The 16,668-nt window shown below is 33.5% G+C and overlaps 1 protein-coding gene, 1 long non-coding RNA gene and 1 pseudogene across 2 annotated transcripts in view; 2 read left to right on the top strand and 1 right to left on the bottom strand.

Annotated features, from left to right (window-relative positions):
• The window catches only part of LOC148124208 (uncharacterized), a 465,649-nt gene that overhangs the window by 44,000 nt on the left and 404,981 nt on the right, over positions 1-16,668 (top strand). The window lies entirely within an intron of this gene.
• On the top strand, positions 9,559-10,497 carry LOC113448496 (olfactory receptor 14A16-like). Its single transcript, XM_026719210.2, has one exon. The coding sequence runs from the start codon at positions 9,559-9,561 to the stop codon at positions 10,495-10,497; it is 939 nt and encodes a 312-aa protein (XP_026574995.2).
• Positions 15,008-15,885, bottom strand: LOC113448549 (olfactory receptor 5V1-like; annotated as a pseudogene).

The following is a 16,668-nucleotide window of genomic DNA, read 5'->3' as shown; positions in this document are numbered from 1 at the left end:
GCTTGCAGTTTTGAATGAGAATGTTACAAGGGAGGACATTTGATTTGCAGGACCGCCTGAACCTTCAACCTCCTCGCTTCTCAATCAGGTTATCAGCCGGGAAGTCTTCAGGTGAAAGTAATAATTTAGATAATCGCTGGGTGGATGTCAGAAGCAGGTGTCTCCTGACGAGAAGAAACCAACGGGAGCACAGGAGGAGGGCAGATCAGTAATTAGACTAATTAGCTGCTGCTCTATAAAAGGAAGAGGGATGACTCTGCACTCTTGTCGGGAACAAATTGTCTGCAAGAAGAGCTGAAGACTTTGACTTGGAGGATTTGGGTCTGAAGTATTTTTGTTTGAATTGGATTTGTTGGAACTATTATTTTGGATTGTTTTGTGGAGGCTGGCCACAGCTGTGATCGGTGGAGACTCCTGGTTGCTGCCTTTATTTGCGAGGACTGCTGCTTTCAGTCTTATCTGTTTAATTTTTGGAAGGTGGGACATAACATATATATATATATATATATATATATATATATATATATATATATGAGAAAATTCAGTCTGGTTATCTACTAAGTAACATTGAAGCCTCGCTTTGACGTCTCCCTTTAAAAAACGCCGCTTATTCAGTTTTGTCAAAAATCTCACAGATTTCTTCTTATAATCAAAGTGTCCTTTCAAGCCTCAAAGTAAAAAAAAAAAAGTTTCTCACCCAGCCGACACACTTTCTCTTTCAGCCTCTTCCTTTCCGGAGCTGCCCCAACTTCAGCAGCTTGGGGGCTGCCTCTCTGCCGCCAGCAAAAGTGACTTCTCCCGGGTCAACCAGGGACTTTGCTGTGTCCCTGGGATCCACAGGGTATACCCCTCATGATAACCATCCCTACGGGACGGTTTAGGCCCATTTGGACCGGCCAGGGGCAAAGATATCGGCTGCAATCTTAGAGCTTGATTGCAAACCGTACCGTCACAGCGCCAGCTCCTCCCCTCTCCCCTAGATCTGGAAGCTTATTAGTATACTCTTTTTCTCTTATTAATTGGGTGTTTAGTGTCCATCTTTTCTTTGGTTTTTCCCTACCTTTCCAAATTGTTTGAATTGGGTTATGATCAGCCCATTCATTTGGTAAAATTTTGATTCCTTTTATTTCATTTGCAATTTCTCCTTTCATCCACGCCATATCTATTCTTGTCCATATTTGATGTGGATTAAAGTAAAATGTAAATTGTTTATTTTCTGGATTTAATCTTCTCCATAAGTCCACCAAATTTAGCTCTTTTATCATTTCCTTACATGTCTTGGGGAACTCTCTTTTTCCTTTTTTGTTCTTCCTCGCATTACTGAGGTCCTTTTGGTAATCAGCAATAGAGTTAAAATCACCTATAATACAGATATTCCTTTTTTCAAATCCTATTATTTTTTGATGTAAATGTTTAAAAAATTCTTTCTGGTCTTCATTTGGGGAATAAATTGCTACCAATAGAAATGAAATAGTATTAATCGAGATCTGGAAAACCAGAGTTCTTCCTTCCAGGTCTGACCTAACTAGATCTGCTTTTAGGTCATCTTTCACATATATTGCAATTCCTTTCTTTTTTGTTTTATCTGCTGGTGCCGTAAATAACTTCCCTAGTTTAGGGCAGTCTAAATATCTTTCATCTATTTTTCTTATGTGAGTTTCTTGTAAACATATTATGTCGGCGTTTTGTTTAATTAGTTTAGCTATTATCCTTTTCCTTTGAATTGTCGAATTTAAACCATTTATATTGATGGATAGAAGTTTCTGTTCTTCATCCATTTAGTTAGATCTGTTTCTCTTTTTGCCTCATGATAATTCCACTTTCTCCTTGTGTTTGTTGTGGAATAGATTCTTCTCTCTGCTGAGGTGGATAGTCATTCCCTTGGTTTTTTTTTGGAGGGTCCTTCTTTTTTATTTCTGTGGTGACTTTGGTCTTCCTGTGAATTTCTTTTTAATTCCTCCTTGCTATTTTGGTCTTCCATGTCTACTAGCTATTCATAAAAAACTTGTGCCCATTCCATAGAATCTATCTTGATTTTTCTTTCTTTCCATGTTACTAACATCCCCTCTGGGATTAACCATTTAAATAGAATTCTTTTTTGATTTAGATAACTGGCTAGAAATTTGTAGTCTCATCTTATTTCCCTTACTTTTCTAGGAATTTGCTTATGGATCAAAATTTCTTTGCCTTTATACATTATTGTTCCATCTCTAGACATTCTGAATATTATGTCTCGAACACTCCTTCTCCCAAAGCGAATGTGAACCTCTCTTGAGCATTTATGACATCTTGCATAGTTGATACTGACCCTGTAGACTTCATCAAATTCCTTAAGTATGTCATCTTTATCTTTTCCTAATAGTTCGGCCAATATTTCTGCCATTAGCTGCTCCAGTTCTTCTTCCTTAGATTCCTCCACATTCTGGAATCTCAGGTAAGCAGCTGCCTTATCCATTTCTAGGTAGACCAATGAATCTTCCATTTCTCTGCTTACATTTTTAAATTCTTCGTCTACCCTTTCTAAATTCTTTTCCGTTCGTTCCGTCCTTCTCTCTATTTCTTTTATCATTATTTCATTTTTTCCATAGCATGTTGTAGTGTTCCAATCTTGTCCTCTACCTTAAGAATGTCTGCTTTCATTTTGGCTTTTAACTTTCCCATCTCTTCTTCTAATTCACTAATATCCGCTCTTGTTTCATTATGGTTTTTGATCATTATTTCTTGAAGTTTTGTCATTGATTCTTGTAAAGTTAACAAAGTCGATTGTATATTAGCATCGAGATTGTATATTAGCATTTGCATTTGTTTTCCCCTGTTAGTGATTCTTCTATGGTTTTTTTGGATTGTAGGGGAAGCTGTTGCCAGAGTGGTTGTTAAGGTTGGGGTACTCTTCCTTCCCGTTTTCAAGGCCATGGTTGTTGTGGAAGTCATTTCTTTTAGTATTTGTTTTTGCTGTTGAATTATATTAGTTATGTTGTCCCAAATTACCATTCAGTAATATAGCCCTTATGATAGAATTGCAATATCTAATTACTTGGTCTACCTATCGACTAAGTAGTTGAATTCTGTGCTCTTGACTAGAAACTAAAACATATAAATATATATTATTTTTGATCTTGTGTCCACAATCAGGTATATAATTTTGAACAATCTATATTCAAATGCTATAGAACACTATAGAACACTATATGACATTCCATATGATAAATGAATATAACAAATAAATATAACAATTAATATATCAAGTCCCACCAGATTTCAATTTTGTATGATTATAGGTTTTGTAAATAAATATATATTTTTATCTAATCTTATCTAACCCTGTCTTGGTATTAAATATTCTGAGTATTCTAAGTCACCAATATTTTTAGTCTAAAATGGTATTACTCTTCCCCCATTAAATTGATTATATTCACACACTAAATTGTACTATTTTAGCATTTAATAATTACTTTTTAATATTTAATCTTATACTTATTATTTATAAAATTCTTAACCTTGTTGCTATTTTTCCTATTAAGTTGGTCAGAGTATGACAATCCTTATTGTTATTAATTTTTCAAGACAATTAGATCAATTAGCAATACAGTCTAACAATCTTATACCTTTTCTAAATAGATAAATTTATAGTTGTTATAAAGAAAAAATGAAAAGAGAAAAGGAACTCGCCTTAATTTCAAAGAATCAGTAAATAGTAAACAGGATAAAAAGTTTGACAGAATGATATCAATGGAAAACCGCAAAGGAATAGGATAGGGCAATAAGAAAACAGAATTTTAGAGTCAGATTTAGAGTCAGATTTAAGTTCACCATTTTGGGGATTTTGTAGTTTTCTTCAAACACACTGGAAGGAGGAAGGTGAAAAGTGCTGAATAATAGCTGCCAGTAATCAGTCTCTTCCAAGACTTCCTAGCTACTTTTTTTTTTTTTTGTCAATGTTTCTGAGTTCAGTATCTTGACTTCCTTCGCTTACAGCCTTCACCTTAGTTAATTTAGAATCCAAAAAAGTTCTCCTCCAGATCTGTTAAAGGTCTGTTAAGCAAATAGTGTCTGTCACTTTGTTGCAATGACATCAGAGATACAATGAATCTTCTTTGGTGCTGCATTTCCCTTTCTTCAGCAGCCTCGCTCCTCTTCAGGTTTTAAACCTAGGAAGTCTATCAGTATAGCAATCCACTTAAGAACTCAAATTCTCCACCGGTTTCCTACTCTTTCCCACAATTTTTTCTTAAGTTCACAGTCTTCTCCTTTCAAATGTTATAATCCACACTTTCACTTCCATCTGCCGAGCCTTTCCACCCACACTAGTCAAACTTTTGCTTTTTTAGCCACTTTTCTCTCAGACTTTCGACAGGTATTAACACAAAAAATCACTTGCCGTTAAAGTCTTTCTGCTACCTCTTTCTGCTCTTTCTTCACCGATCTTACAAGCTGTCACTTACTCGCTTTTCACATCGGAGGCAGTCTGGACTTTGGAGCCGCCATTGACAGGCAGCTGGCTCTTTCACGCTGGGCTCTGGAGGTCTTCTTTTTGCTTCCAGGGGGTTGCCTTTCCCCACACTGCAACCTGAGATTCCCCCACGCCGACACAAATCTATCTGAGATTCAGGTATCCTCTAGGGATCGCACCAAGTGCAAGAAGAGGTACACTGAAACCTCAGCTGGGCTTCTACACCTCTACACGTCCTTATCCTGCCACCAGAAGTCAGTATGTTTCTGGTAATTCAGAATCAACTGAAAGAATGGGTAGAAAAATATAGAAGGTACAAATGTTTACAGATGTGCAATCATTTGGGAAAATGATAAACCAGAATGTTCAACACAAATGTCTTTATGGCAGGAAATGATACAAATCAGAATAAAATTATCTGTTTTTAACCATTTCCAAAATGGTAAAAAGCCTGTTAGCATATTTCTGCCCTGTTTTTTAGAATATCATGTTGTTTTAGTCAAGCATGACATATGAAATAGCAAACCTTCCACTTTCCTTCATATTAATTTCATTTGAGATATTACCTATATTTGATGCTATCAACTACAGTATCCTGTTCAACATCTGCAGCAATTAACCTTAAGAGCACCTTTTTAAGAGAGTAGTCAAGGAAAAAGCCATGCTTGCTCCAATGTAGGCTGCCATAGGTCTTATCTCTTTTTCCTACAAGTTTTTGACAACTAAGTGAAATTAGTGTCAATCTCTATTATTGGTTTGGAGAGTGATGTTGTCAGTATCTTGTTGACCCCCAATAAGAATCTGATGCCTACCTGAAGAAACAATGGCTATTCTTCTGGAGGTTGTAATGAACTTTGAAGGCTTTAATGAATTTTGTAGCATGGAAAGGATTTTTATTGAACTGGATTGGTTCCAATTTAAATTTTGGACAGAGTCACAACTCTGTAAGCTCATTTGGAAAAAGTGTTACCAATTCCTAAGGGTCTCTCCTGAATTTCTTTCTTGGGCTAGTTCCCTTGTTATTTACATCAGAAGAGAGAGAGATCATATACTCTTGGTTCAGACCCATTTGGTTTATAAAAGTTCTTTTCCTCTGTGGTAATTATGACATTAGCCAGCTTAAATACATTCTGAAATAGAGGTCCAACCTCTGTGAGCCAAATTACTGATTTTTTTAAAAAAATATGCCATTGTTAGAGATCATTGCAATCCAACTCAATTTTTTTAAAATGTGATTCAATAGAGCAGAAAGCTTCCAGTTAGCATACTTGTCATCTTAGAAGGAATATTATTACAAAGTAGGGATAATAAGATCAAGAGTGTAAAATAAAAGTTCAGCTCAGGGAAACTACAGAGAAGATTTAGAAAGAAAGAGCAGATTCATTATTTTTATCATTTATTTAATTATGACTGCAATATAAAAAATATTAAAGATCAAAAAGTTATCCCACTATGATGATCAATGGAAGAAACAGTATCATGTCCCATGCAGATATTCATCATAAACCTGGGCCCTATATGTTTTCCCTATTTACAGCTGCTAGTATGCTGAGCCAATAATATTCTCTGTGAACTAAGCATAATGTCAGAGTGGTCGGCAATCTCAAAATCTGATTTAAACACTGTATGTTCAGCTCTTTCATACAGCTGTATCTTTTTTGCATATCTGTGGTTTGCACAGGCACTTGAAGAATGGCACAGCTGTTTTAAGGAGTTTCAGAAAATGCTGGATTCCTTCTCTCATGCACTGAAACACTTTTTGGAATCAGATGCAAGCCACTACACCGATCTAGCACATTTACAGATTACAATTTAGATTCCTATTTTCACTATAGTTAACTATGATTATAAGAAATAGTGGGATAAATAGAATGTACATTTAAGTTACAAGTTATATTTTAGAGCAATGGGATTTAATTTATCTTCAACAGGTCTAGAGATACTCAGTTATTATGCATAAATGCAATGCAAATATAATTTGTTGCATATAATTTAGACCTATTACTTTGGAATGTATGTTCTCTTGGATGTACAACAGCTACAACTCTTATGAAAGTTTTATGGCTTAAGAAAGGGCTTGTATGCACTTGGTCAAATGGTAAGATAAGAAGTCTGAGGAATGCACCTTCACAGACAACAAGCAGCAAGAGACAAAAATAGAAACAGTGAAAAAAAGAGAAACTTTTGGATAAATGAGGATGATAGAAGATCATCAGATCCATTTCTGCCATATAAACTTGACAATGTGCAACAGAACCTCCTTATTACATTTTTTGGTGGGGGATTGTTATTTATAATTTAACAAATATCTTCATTTGTTTCTTAATAATGTCTCTTATCAATTATTATCTGACTGAATACGATCAATCCATTCTTCAAAAATATTTATTTTCTCAAAAACACCCATCTGATATTGTTTTCCAATTTAATTATAATGTCAATTTCCAAAAAAACTGAGAAATATGATATTTTGATTTTTGGATTTGATAATTATTTGGGATTATAGACATAATTTAGACTATTGATAATTTTAGAGTGTTTGATACATGTACCCAAGAAAATTGGAAATTCTTCTTCTTCTTCCTTCTTTACTTTTTGCACTTTTAACTTACTTTCAACAATCAACCCTTTAAAAAGCTAAAGATAAAATAAAAATTCCAGATGAATAAAACTCTTCCAGGATATGTTTCTGGCAGGTTTTCTGATTTAATCTAAATTTGAATTCTCCATTGGGAAGTGAGGTTTAGTGAACTTGAATCCCAGTTCAGTTGGTAAGATAAAGATGATTAGATAATGCAATGGGATAACTGATATTAAAATATTCTCAAATACAGTAGCTGTTAATGGTTAATTACATCCATAAGAACTCAGGCTGATTTTTTTTATTTATTTATTTTGTCTAGTTGATTGCATATTTTAATTAATTGCCTCTTGAGAGAAACAAAAATATTAATAAGATTGCTGAATATAAAATCAATCTTATCCCCTGAAGATAGATCTGAGCAATAGTTTGGTTGCATCTATTGAAGAACCAATGTTTAACAATCTAAAAAGTATACATCAGAAGGCCAACAATTCTATAAAGAAAGCTAGTAAGTATAGCATGGAAAGTATTTTTGCCATTTGACAGAAAAAGCAATTCTTGTCTTACTGAGATTCACTGGCATTTATTTAACTCTACATTAAATGACTGTACTTAGCTTAGCTACTATAATTTTCACATTGAGAAAAGAATACAATGAAGTGCTATATAATTTGCTATTCTTTTATCACAGAATAAGTTATACAAATGAAGACAAAAAGGAAAGATTTATTTTTAGTCATTTGGATCGAAAGGTTAAATTAAAAGTATTATGAATAAAAACAAATCTATGGCCTGTTATTGTATTCTAATAATGGGGTATGTATTAAGCATGAAAATATTTTTCAAACATGCTGATACTAATGATTAATGACAGAAATAGTTATAATTTGCAGAAATTTAGAAACCTATTTAGAAACCTATAACATAATCAAACTCATTTTTAGATTCATTTGTACATTTTATATAAATGTATAAATGTTAACACCGGTAAATGTTAACACTGCACTTTGTAAAGATGATGATCTTATATTGATAAGATCTTATCTTATTTCATTTCATATTTAGAAATTATTACTTATTAATGTTTCTTATTGATTTGGAAAGTTTAAAGGTGGTAGTAGTTGAACTAGACATAGAGATCAAAATCTGTGACTGTCCAGTTTACATTAAAACTAGAAAACAATGAAAAATAAACTAAAAGTAACTCAGTGTATGAAAAATATGAATCTTGGCAACCAAGATTTACAGAACTATAGTATGGTATCATAGAGTTAGAAGAGGTTATTTAGGATATTAAACCCAATAGAGTATCTTGGGGATCCAAATTGGAGTATTTTTGATAGATGGTTGTCCAGCCACTTCTTGAAAACATTCACTAAAGATAAATCAGCTCCATCCTTGGTAATTTATTTTCATGTCAAAGTTATCTTATTTTTGAAACGTTTGTAAATGTTTAAGATAAGGAAATGTTAACTGGAGAATTTTGATTAGAATATGAATGTGTTCTCCTTAGCTCTCATTTTTCTTAAGATGAATATGTTTTCCTCTTCATGTACTGTAATTTTAAGGACCACCTGCTCAATACCAGCATGAATTATAATGTTTTCTTTTGTAAAATGCAAATATATCATTAATGTATTTAAAGGTATTAACATATAGGTATTTTTCAATTATGCGTTTGTCAACTAATATTTATTTGCTTCTGGGAGTTCAAGTGCACCCACTTTAACATTGACAGGGTTGAGAAGCACTGGTAATGTTAAAGTGGGTGGCCTTGAACTCCCAGAATACCTCAGTTGAAGTCAATGCATCTTAAAGTTGTCAAGGCTTGAAGCATTAAGCCATTTTTTTCAATTGACAAGATTCCCAGACTGACTGTTAAATTCATTCTCTCTCTCTCTCTCTCTCTCTCTCTCTCTCTCTCTCTCTGTGTGCGTGTGTGTGTGTGTGTGTGTGTGTGTGTGCGTTTGTCTGTCAATTGGTTTTTCTATGTGTGCTATACAAATTCAGCCAATTGAAAGTCCATTCCTTCAATTTTTTCAAAGTAAAAGGACATAGCAACTAATTCTATTGTTTCTCTATTAGGTTTGCATCCAGCCTTTCCTTAAGGTGCTCTCTCTATACAGGACATCTGACTTCAATTTTCCATTATTGTAACAATTCTTTAAGAGTGATAAGAGATAGTTACTGGTTCAAAAACTCCAGAAAACTTCCAGTTAAAATGATGTGAAAAGGTATTTCAAGTCCCAGACAAACATTTTAATATATACAACAAAGAAAAGAAATGAAAGGCAGAAGAAAATAGAGGTTTATGGTTTGGTGTTTAGTCAAGGATAATTTGAAATATATAAATAGTGCTATAATCGGACACAAAATGTATTACATCCATTTTCTGAACTGTGTTTTCATTCTTTGCATGTTTTCCCTCTATTTTTCCATTCTGAACTGAGACTGTATCAAGTTATATATGTTCACTGTTTTTAACTACCTTCCCCAACTCTGTTTATAAATTAAATTAAGTTAAATGAAATTAATTCATAAATTAATCATGGATAATCAAACCACTGTGGCTTACTTTTTGCTCCTGGAATTCTCAAAAAAATGGCATTTACAGATGTTACATTTCTTTTTATTCTTTGTGTTATATTTGTCCATTATAATAGCAAACCTTCTCATCATCTCTGCAGTAGCAATAGATAATCGACTTCATAGCCCCATGTACTGGTTTCTAATTAATTTGGCTCTGCAGGACCTGGGCATTGTTTCCGTCATTGTCCCTAAATCTATGATAAATTCTCTCATAGACACACGACACATCTCTTATTTTGGTTGTGTTGCTCAAGTCTTTCTCTTTGTCTCATTTGCAGCTTCTGATTTCTCTCTCCTGACAGTCATGGCATATGATAGGTATGTTGCTATTTGCAATCCCCTGCACTATGAGATGGTGATGAACTGGAAAGCCTGCACTGAAATAATAATTTTAGTGTGGATTATAAGTCTTCTCTATGGAACCTTGCACACTACTGGCACTTTTTCAATCCTTTTTTGTTCTAATGTTGTTAATCAATTTTTCTGTGAAATTCCACAATTGCTAAAATTATCCTGCTCTGGTTTCAGTCTAATTGAGTTTGGAGTTATTGTGGTCAGTATCATTGTAGGACTAGGTTGTTTTACTTTTATTATCACATCATATGTCATGATTTTCAAGGCAGTGCTAAAAATCCCTTCTGAACAAGGGCGGCAAAAAGCCTTATCAACCTGTATTCCTCATCTTACAGTAGTCTTTATGTTTTTATTAACTGGATTTTTTGCCTATTTGAGGCCTCCCTCTAACACCCCATCTTACTTAGATTTTGGGTTGACTGTTCTGTATTCCCTTCTTCCACCCCTGTTCAATCCAATCATCTATAGCCTGAGAAATAAGAATATCAAATTTGTCCTTTATAAAATCTTTAGGTTCTAAAAAATTATTTTAGTGCTATTTATATTCTATTCAATAGAAAATTATATGTTCATGTCATTTCCTTTACTTCTTTGAATAAATCAGTAAGTTAGAAAGGGAGATATATAACTTCTCTGGAGGCAGATTAACCTCTTCATCTAAAAGAATTGAATTCCAGTGATTGATCAGCAAAAATCCTGCATCCCTAATTACTATCAATGCATTTTATAAATGCTAAATGTCTGGCAACCTCTGGCATTCCACAAGCTGACAAATCCTTATTTAATGAAGGAAGGATCAAGGTGCAATGTTATGGGAAAAAACTGCAACAGTAGGAAAGTTTAAAAGATGTGGTCTATTTTTCTCAATGTTTTCCTAAGTGGATTGGCTTCTGCTTTAATGCTTGTACATAATATGGCTAGTTAAAGCTTTAGTTTTTCCAGACGTACATATGACTCTACATTCTCTCCTTAAAAGGTCATTTGCTCATACATTTTGATATTTTGCACCTTTGAGTTGGTCTTAATCCCGGGTGTCTTTTTGCATAATTCCATGCATTTTTCTTGGCAAGCTATTTCCAAAGAGGTTTGCCATTGCATAGAGTGAATTATAACTCGCTGGTTCCCCATTCCTAGTCTGATACTTTAAGTACTATATCAAACTGATTTTTACATACTTTATCTCAGGAGTATTCTCTTTTCCTTAGAAGTTCTTTGGAAAGATTAAATATCTGACAATGTGGATAGGATGGATAAGCTTGCCACTAATTGTAATTTGATAATCACAAGATGCATAATTCCAATAAAATATCATATAAACTTTCAGAAATCTCACAACTTCATACAAATTAGAAAAGATGAGATATGCTGCCTGGTCCAACACTTGAAGGAACAAGTATAAATCAATGTACATTAGGATGAAATGTGCTTAAGGATGATCAATTTCATCAAAGCTACTGATAAGGCATACCAAACATCATATCTAAATTTTAGGTCATCTGTACTATCTTCTGCTTAGCATAAGAGTACTTCAGAAAGATGTCATATGATTAATGGAATTATCTAGGCAATATCAATATTTTCTTTTGATGAGGGTGGGGAGCTTTCAGTTAAAGAGATATGAAATTTTCTTGTACATTTATACTCCTCTATTTAATATTGCTGTCTTTTTTCCTGCATTGTTTGTGGATATTTCTTGTCATTATGCATTGATCTCCTTTGCTTAATAAACTCAACTATTACCCAATTTATGTGGGTGTTGCTTTCTAATCCATCAATTTCTTGTTCACATTTTTGTATGGCAAAAAGGAATGAGTCAAAACCCTTTCAAACTGGTTCTCAACCTCTCTTGTAAATGTGTGTTTTGAAAAAAGTATATTATGAAAAAATATAATCAAAGGTCTGTAGAGTTGGAAATGACATTGGATGTGTTCCAGATCAATGTCCTTCATAGAAGAGGAAGCAGTTGTATCTTTTTCTGGGCTTGCATATCTGTCCTTTGCAATCTTCATCTGCACCATCTGTCACAATTGTTTCATGAAGTTTCAGAGAATGTTGTGTTCATTCTCTTGTTCATTCTCTGAAGCAATGTTTATAATCAGATGCAATTAACAGCTGAGTACATTTAGAGATACACAATTTAGATTCTTTATTTTGCCTACAGCCAAACAGCAAGAGGGAAATGTAGAACCAATGGAAAAAAATGGAAACTTTTAGTAAGTTGAGGATGATAGAAGATCTTGAGATCCCCTTCAGCCAAAGAAGCTGAACGTCTCAACCTGGAATTGAATTGCCTTATATTATCAAAATGTTATTGGATCTCAGGAGTTCTGAAACTTTAAGGAAATTAATCTAATGCACACTTCCTACAGTATAATGTTGAACAATGATGCGATTTAGTTTGGTAATTTAGATTCAACTGAAATTATAGGATGAAAAATACACAAGAGAGAAATGTGTAAGATGATCATATATTTGAGAAAGTGATAAACAAGTATGTGCAGATTTAACACAAAAGTGAACAATCAGAAAGGATGAAAACCAAAATAAAAGGCATTGTTTTTCTGTTCTGCTTTTAATCATCATTAACTTTATAGTAAAAAGTCATTTAACCAAGCTAGTTCTTCCTTGCTGTTTGCTTGCCAAACATGAAGTGTAAACTAAACAGCCTTTCACTTTCACTGCAATTAATTAATTGCTACCTGATTCCACTTCAGCATGGCCATCCCTAACCATCACAAGTTTAACAATGGAAGCAGCCTGTACTACTTTATAGAATTCTGTTTGGATTCTCCATTGTCTGACTATTTTTTCCCTTTAATTACAGAATCTAAATATACAAAGAATTCAGTACAATTTTTGTTAATTCAATTCCAAGGTAGGGAAGGGAGAAAAGCTCATTTTGTGCATCAATTCCTTTTTCACCACTAGGGAGATTTATGATGACTGAATTGAACAGATTCTCTCCAATTGTATATGTATTGGAACTAACAAACTTTTATTAATTATAACCATCCTAGTGTATTCATGCTCACTTTCATGCCTGACTCACAAAGACTGAAGTCAGCAATAGTGGTTTCCAATTCAAATCAGTAGAGGATATTAGAGTGTCATAATTTCTGCACCAACTAAGATGCTTGAGAGGGAGATGATTAGTACAATCTGCAAATAAATGAACACTGAAGAACACATGAATAAAGGCGAATGGTTTAAAGAAAACTAAAATGAAATCGAATGAACAAATTCAATATTGCCATGCTCACAGTGCTGAAATACCATAATATATTCAGCATATATAATAATATATTCATTACTTACATTTCTATCCTGCTTTTCTTCCAAAGTGATGCTCAATGAATATAATAATTTATCTCATTTATAACAGCAAGAGCTTCTTAATCTTTGTTAAACATTTGATGTTATATACTGTAGTATCTTTTGAACTATCTGCAAAAATGAAAGCTTAAGAGCACCCTTCTATAGTGATTCTTCTCCTGTTTGAGGGGTGGTCAAGCAGTAGTTGAATCAATGCTTGTTCTAATGTGGAACGTCATAAGGCTTACCTCTTTCCCCATTACCTGACAGCTATGTGAAATTACTCACATAAGTTATCCATAGGTTTGGAATGAAACATTGCCATTAACTTTATGACTCCCAATAATACATTAGAATCCCAGGCCAAGTGAACATGCAATGGAGGTGCTTCTGGCTGGATGAAACAAATCTCAACTATATGATGCATTTTCCAATTACTCTAAGGAAGATCTCCTCACATTGTCCTCTGTATGCATTGTGAAAAGGGATGCTTAGGAGTTTTTCAGCACTAAATTTTACAAGGACACCCACCTGGAGAAAGTATTGTACAGTAACGGCACTAACATTATGGGATACTTTGTCACCAAATTGCATTCTGTCTTCCATCTGGCATTTTTTTTAATTTGCAAAGTGAAAACAATTATATTTAGATTTAGTTGCTATTGATTGACATAGCTACTTTTTGTATGTATTTCTGATTATTTGACTTGATTTTGAATGCAGTTTTGATTTATGATGGATTTTATATGGAAGAGTATAGATGCTTTCTTTTTGATTATTGCTGCAAACTGTCAAAGTGTCAATTTGGCAGTGTACATAGTAGACCAATCAAACAACCAATCATCCAACAAATTAATAAAACACACTTCAGAAGTGGACTAACAGATGAAAAGCAACAGAACTTTCTTTAAGATTAAAATTAAGAGTATTAAACTATGCATATTTCAAAAAATTGTCCACAATTTTTATGAGCGGAATGTTCCAGTTTTGTTGCTCATGGGCACCTCTCTCCCTCTCCCCCACCTCTCTCCAACAGTGAATACATTTGAATCCCATTTATTTTTATAGCATAATTTAGTTCCTTTTAAGATGAGTCTCATTGAAACAATCTAGGTATTTGTTCAATTCGCTTTCAATAACAAGAGATCTTAGTAGATATCTAATTCAATAACTCAAATAACTAGAGATCCCCAAAAAGAGATATTGAAATTTTTGTTACATTAGATCCAAAAGAGCACAACCAATCCAGAGCTATAGGCACTAACAAATTTGTCTACAATGATTGGGGGTGGGGGTGGGGATCAATTTCTTTATTTTATTTTACTTTACTTTGTTTTTATAAAATTGAAATTTCTACGGGAGAGAATTGGCAAATTGGACTTTAGTGGACATGAATAAAAATAATCAGTGTGTCTACTACTACTTAATTATTACAGTAGCTGATCATCTACAGAAATATTTTAATAAAGACGTTTTATTCATTTTATGAAGGAATATTATTGTTTTATTATTGAATTTATATTCCCACTTTCTGTCCGTTCCAGTAGCATCATTAAAAAAAACAGGTCCATTTAATACAGCTTAAGACATTTAAATAATTAAGAATTAAATCTTGGCAAAGAAATTTTTAACCATTATCCTAAATATATTGAAGGAGCCAAAGTTGATGTCTTGCAAAACACATTGTCCTCGGTGTATGTAGAAAATAATTACGAATTTCACATACCAATTTCCAATCTTTTCTTGAATAATTTCCACAAAGTAAATTGGATGTCCTCGTTTCTCGGAGTAATGATAATGGGATTCATTAATGGAGGTGGAATAGTATACAAAAGGGCTGTCAACAAATCTGTAAAGGGAGAGGACAAGCCTTTTGGTCTGGCATAAGAGAAAGAAACAGTAACAGCAAACAAGGAAAATACTGTCAAGTGTGGAATGCAGGTGGAAATGTCCTTTTGCCTATTTTTAATTGATTTCATTTTGAAGACAGTAGAGACAATTAACCCAACAGAGATAGAGATAGCTGGAACACAAAAGGACAAGAGATGCTTAGTAGCTGAGGGATATCACAGAAATATTATTTTATAATATTGGATCAGCAGAAATATAAGTTAAAGGTCTGTACAGTTTGTATCAATGCACTGATTATGCTAGTGTTCCTACAAGCTTCTGCCATTTGAAAGCAGGCATTCCAGTTCATGATCAGCTGATATTGAAGAGGATAAGATATGGATACATAGTGGTCATAAGCCATAGCAATGAGCAAAGTCATCTCAGCTGTTACAAGGGTCACCACCAAAGCAACTTGGGCAACACACTCCCAAAATGAAATCTCTTTATAATTTCTCAAGCTGCGGTCCAGGGATTTTGGAACTGTTGTTGAAATGTAGCAAACATCTCCTAAAGATAGGTTAACTAGGAAGAAATACATGGGGTTGTGAAGCTTAGGATTCTGAACAACAATTTTGATGATGAGAAAAATTCCAGTTAGTGCTGTTAGGTTAAAAAAAAAAACTACAAAGTATAAATATTGTAGTTCTCAAATATCAGAAATCCCAAGAACAATAAATTTAGTTATCTTTGTTTGATTTAACATTTCTTATTCTGTGGAGAAAAAGTACAGATATTGTCAAGAAATCTAAGCAAGAAAAATAAAATATTTTATTATATTTTACTTTAAATATGGATCTAGAGATCTAATTAATTAACTTCTGAGAATTATTTAGAAGTAGGCAGAAAATAAACTCACTTTAATGTACTTGCCACTTCTTAGCTGTTGCTGTAAACAATGAGAAAATAAAAAAGTCTGCACTTTTAAGTATCTTGCTTGGATTTCAATAATACATTCTTGAAAATTCTACATAGGTAGCCTAGAAATCCAGAGAGAAAAACTAAGATATCTGATGGTGTCTTATAGAATTAATTGGTTAAAGCAATTCTTTCAACTGGGGAAGATAAGCATAGTTTCAATCCCTGCCTTGAATATATAGATATGTTTCCTGGAGGCAACTAGCATGTCGGTTAAGAAGGAGCTGTCTATCCTTCTGGAAAATGCAATCATTAAATGGAAGCAACCCTGAACAGCAAAAAGAAAAAAAAGAAAGAAAGAAAGAAAGAAAGAAAGAAAGAAAGAAAGAAAGAAAGAAAGAAAGAAAGAAAGAAAGAAAGAAAGATTTATGCAAAATCTTCCAACAAAATGGATATCCATACAACTTCATCAAAAAGTGCCTGATCACTCACCTCAGGATAGCACAACCGACACAAACCATAAAAAAGATAAAATGGTTGTACATCAAATACATCTCAGAAACCAACAACAAGACTATTACAGCCACATGCAATCAGTGTAACACTGATTCAGTGTACATTATAACTATAA

Source organism: Pseudonaja textilis, chromosome Z (assembly GCF_049901715.1).
Source record: "Pseudonaja textilis isolate UNSWEBS1 chromosome Z, rPseTex1.2, whole genome shotgun sequence".
In the NCBI taxonomy this organism is placed as follows: domain Eukaryota; kingdom Metazoa; phylum Chordata; class Lepidosauria; order Squamata; family Elapidae; genus Pseudonaja; species Pseudonaja textilis.
The sequence above is the reverse complement of the archived record's forward strand: the minus strand, read 5'-3'. Positions and strand labels throughout refer to the sequence as shown.

Excerpts from the sequence above, each read along its gene's own strand:
- LOC113448496 (XM_026719210.2), top strand. The coding sequence starts at position 9,559 with ATGAAATTAATTCATAAATTAATCATGGATAATCAAACCACTGTGGCT.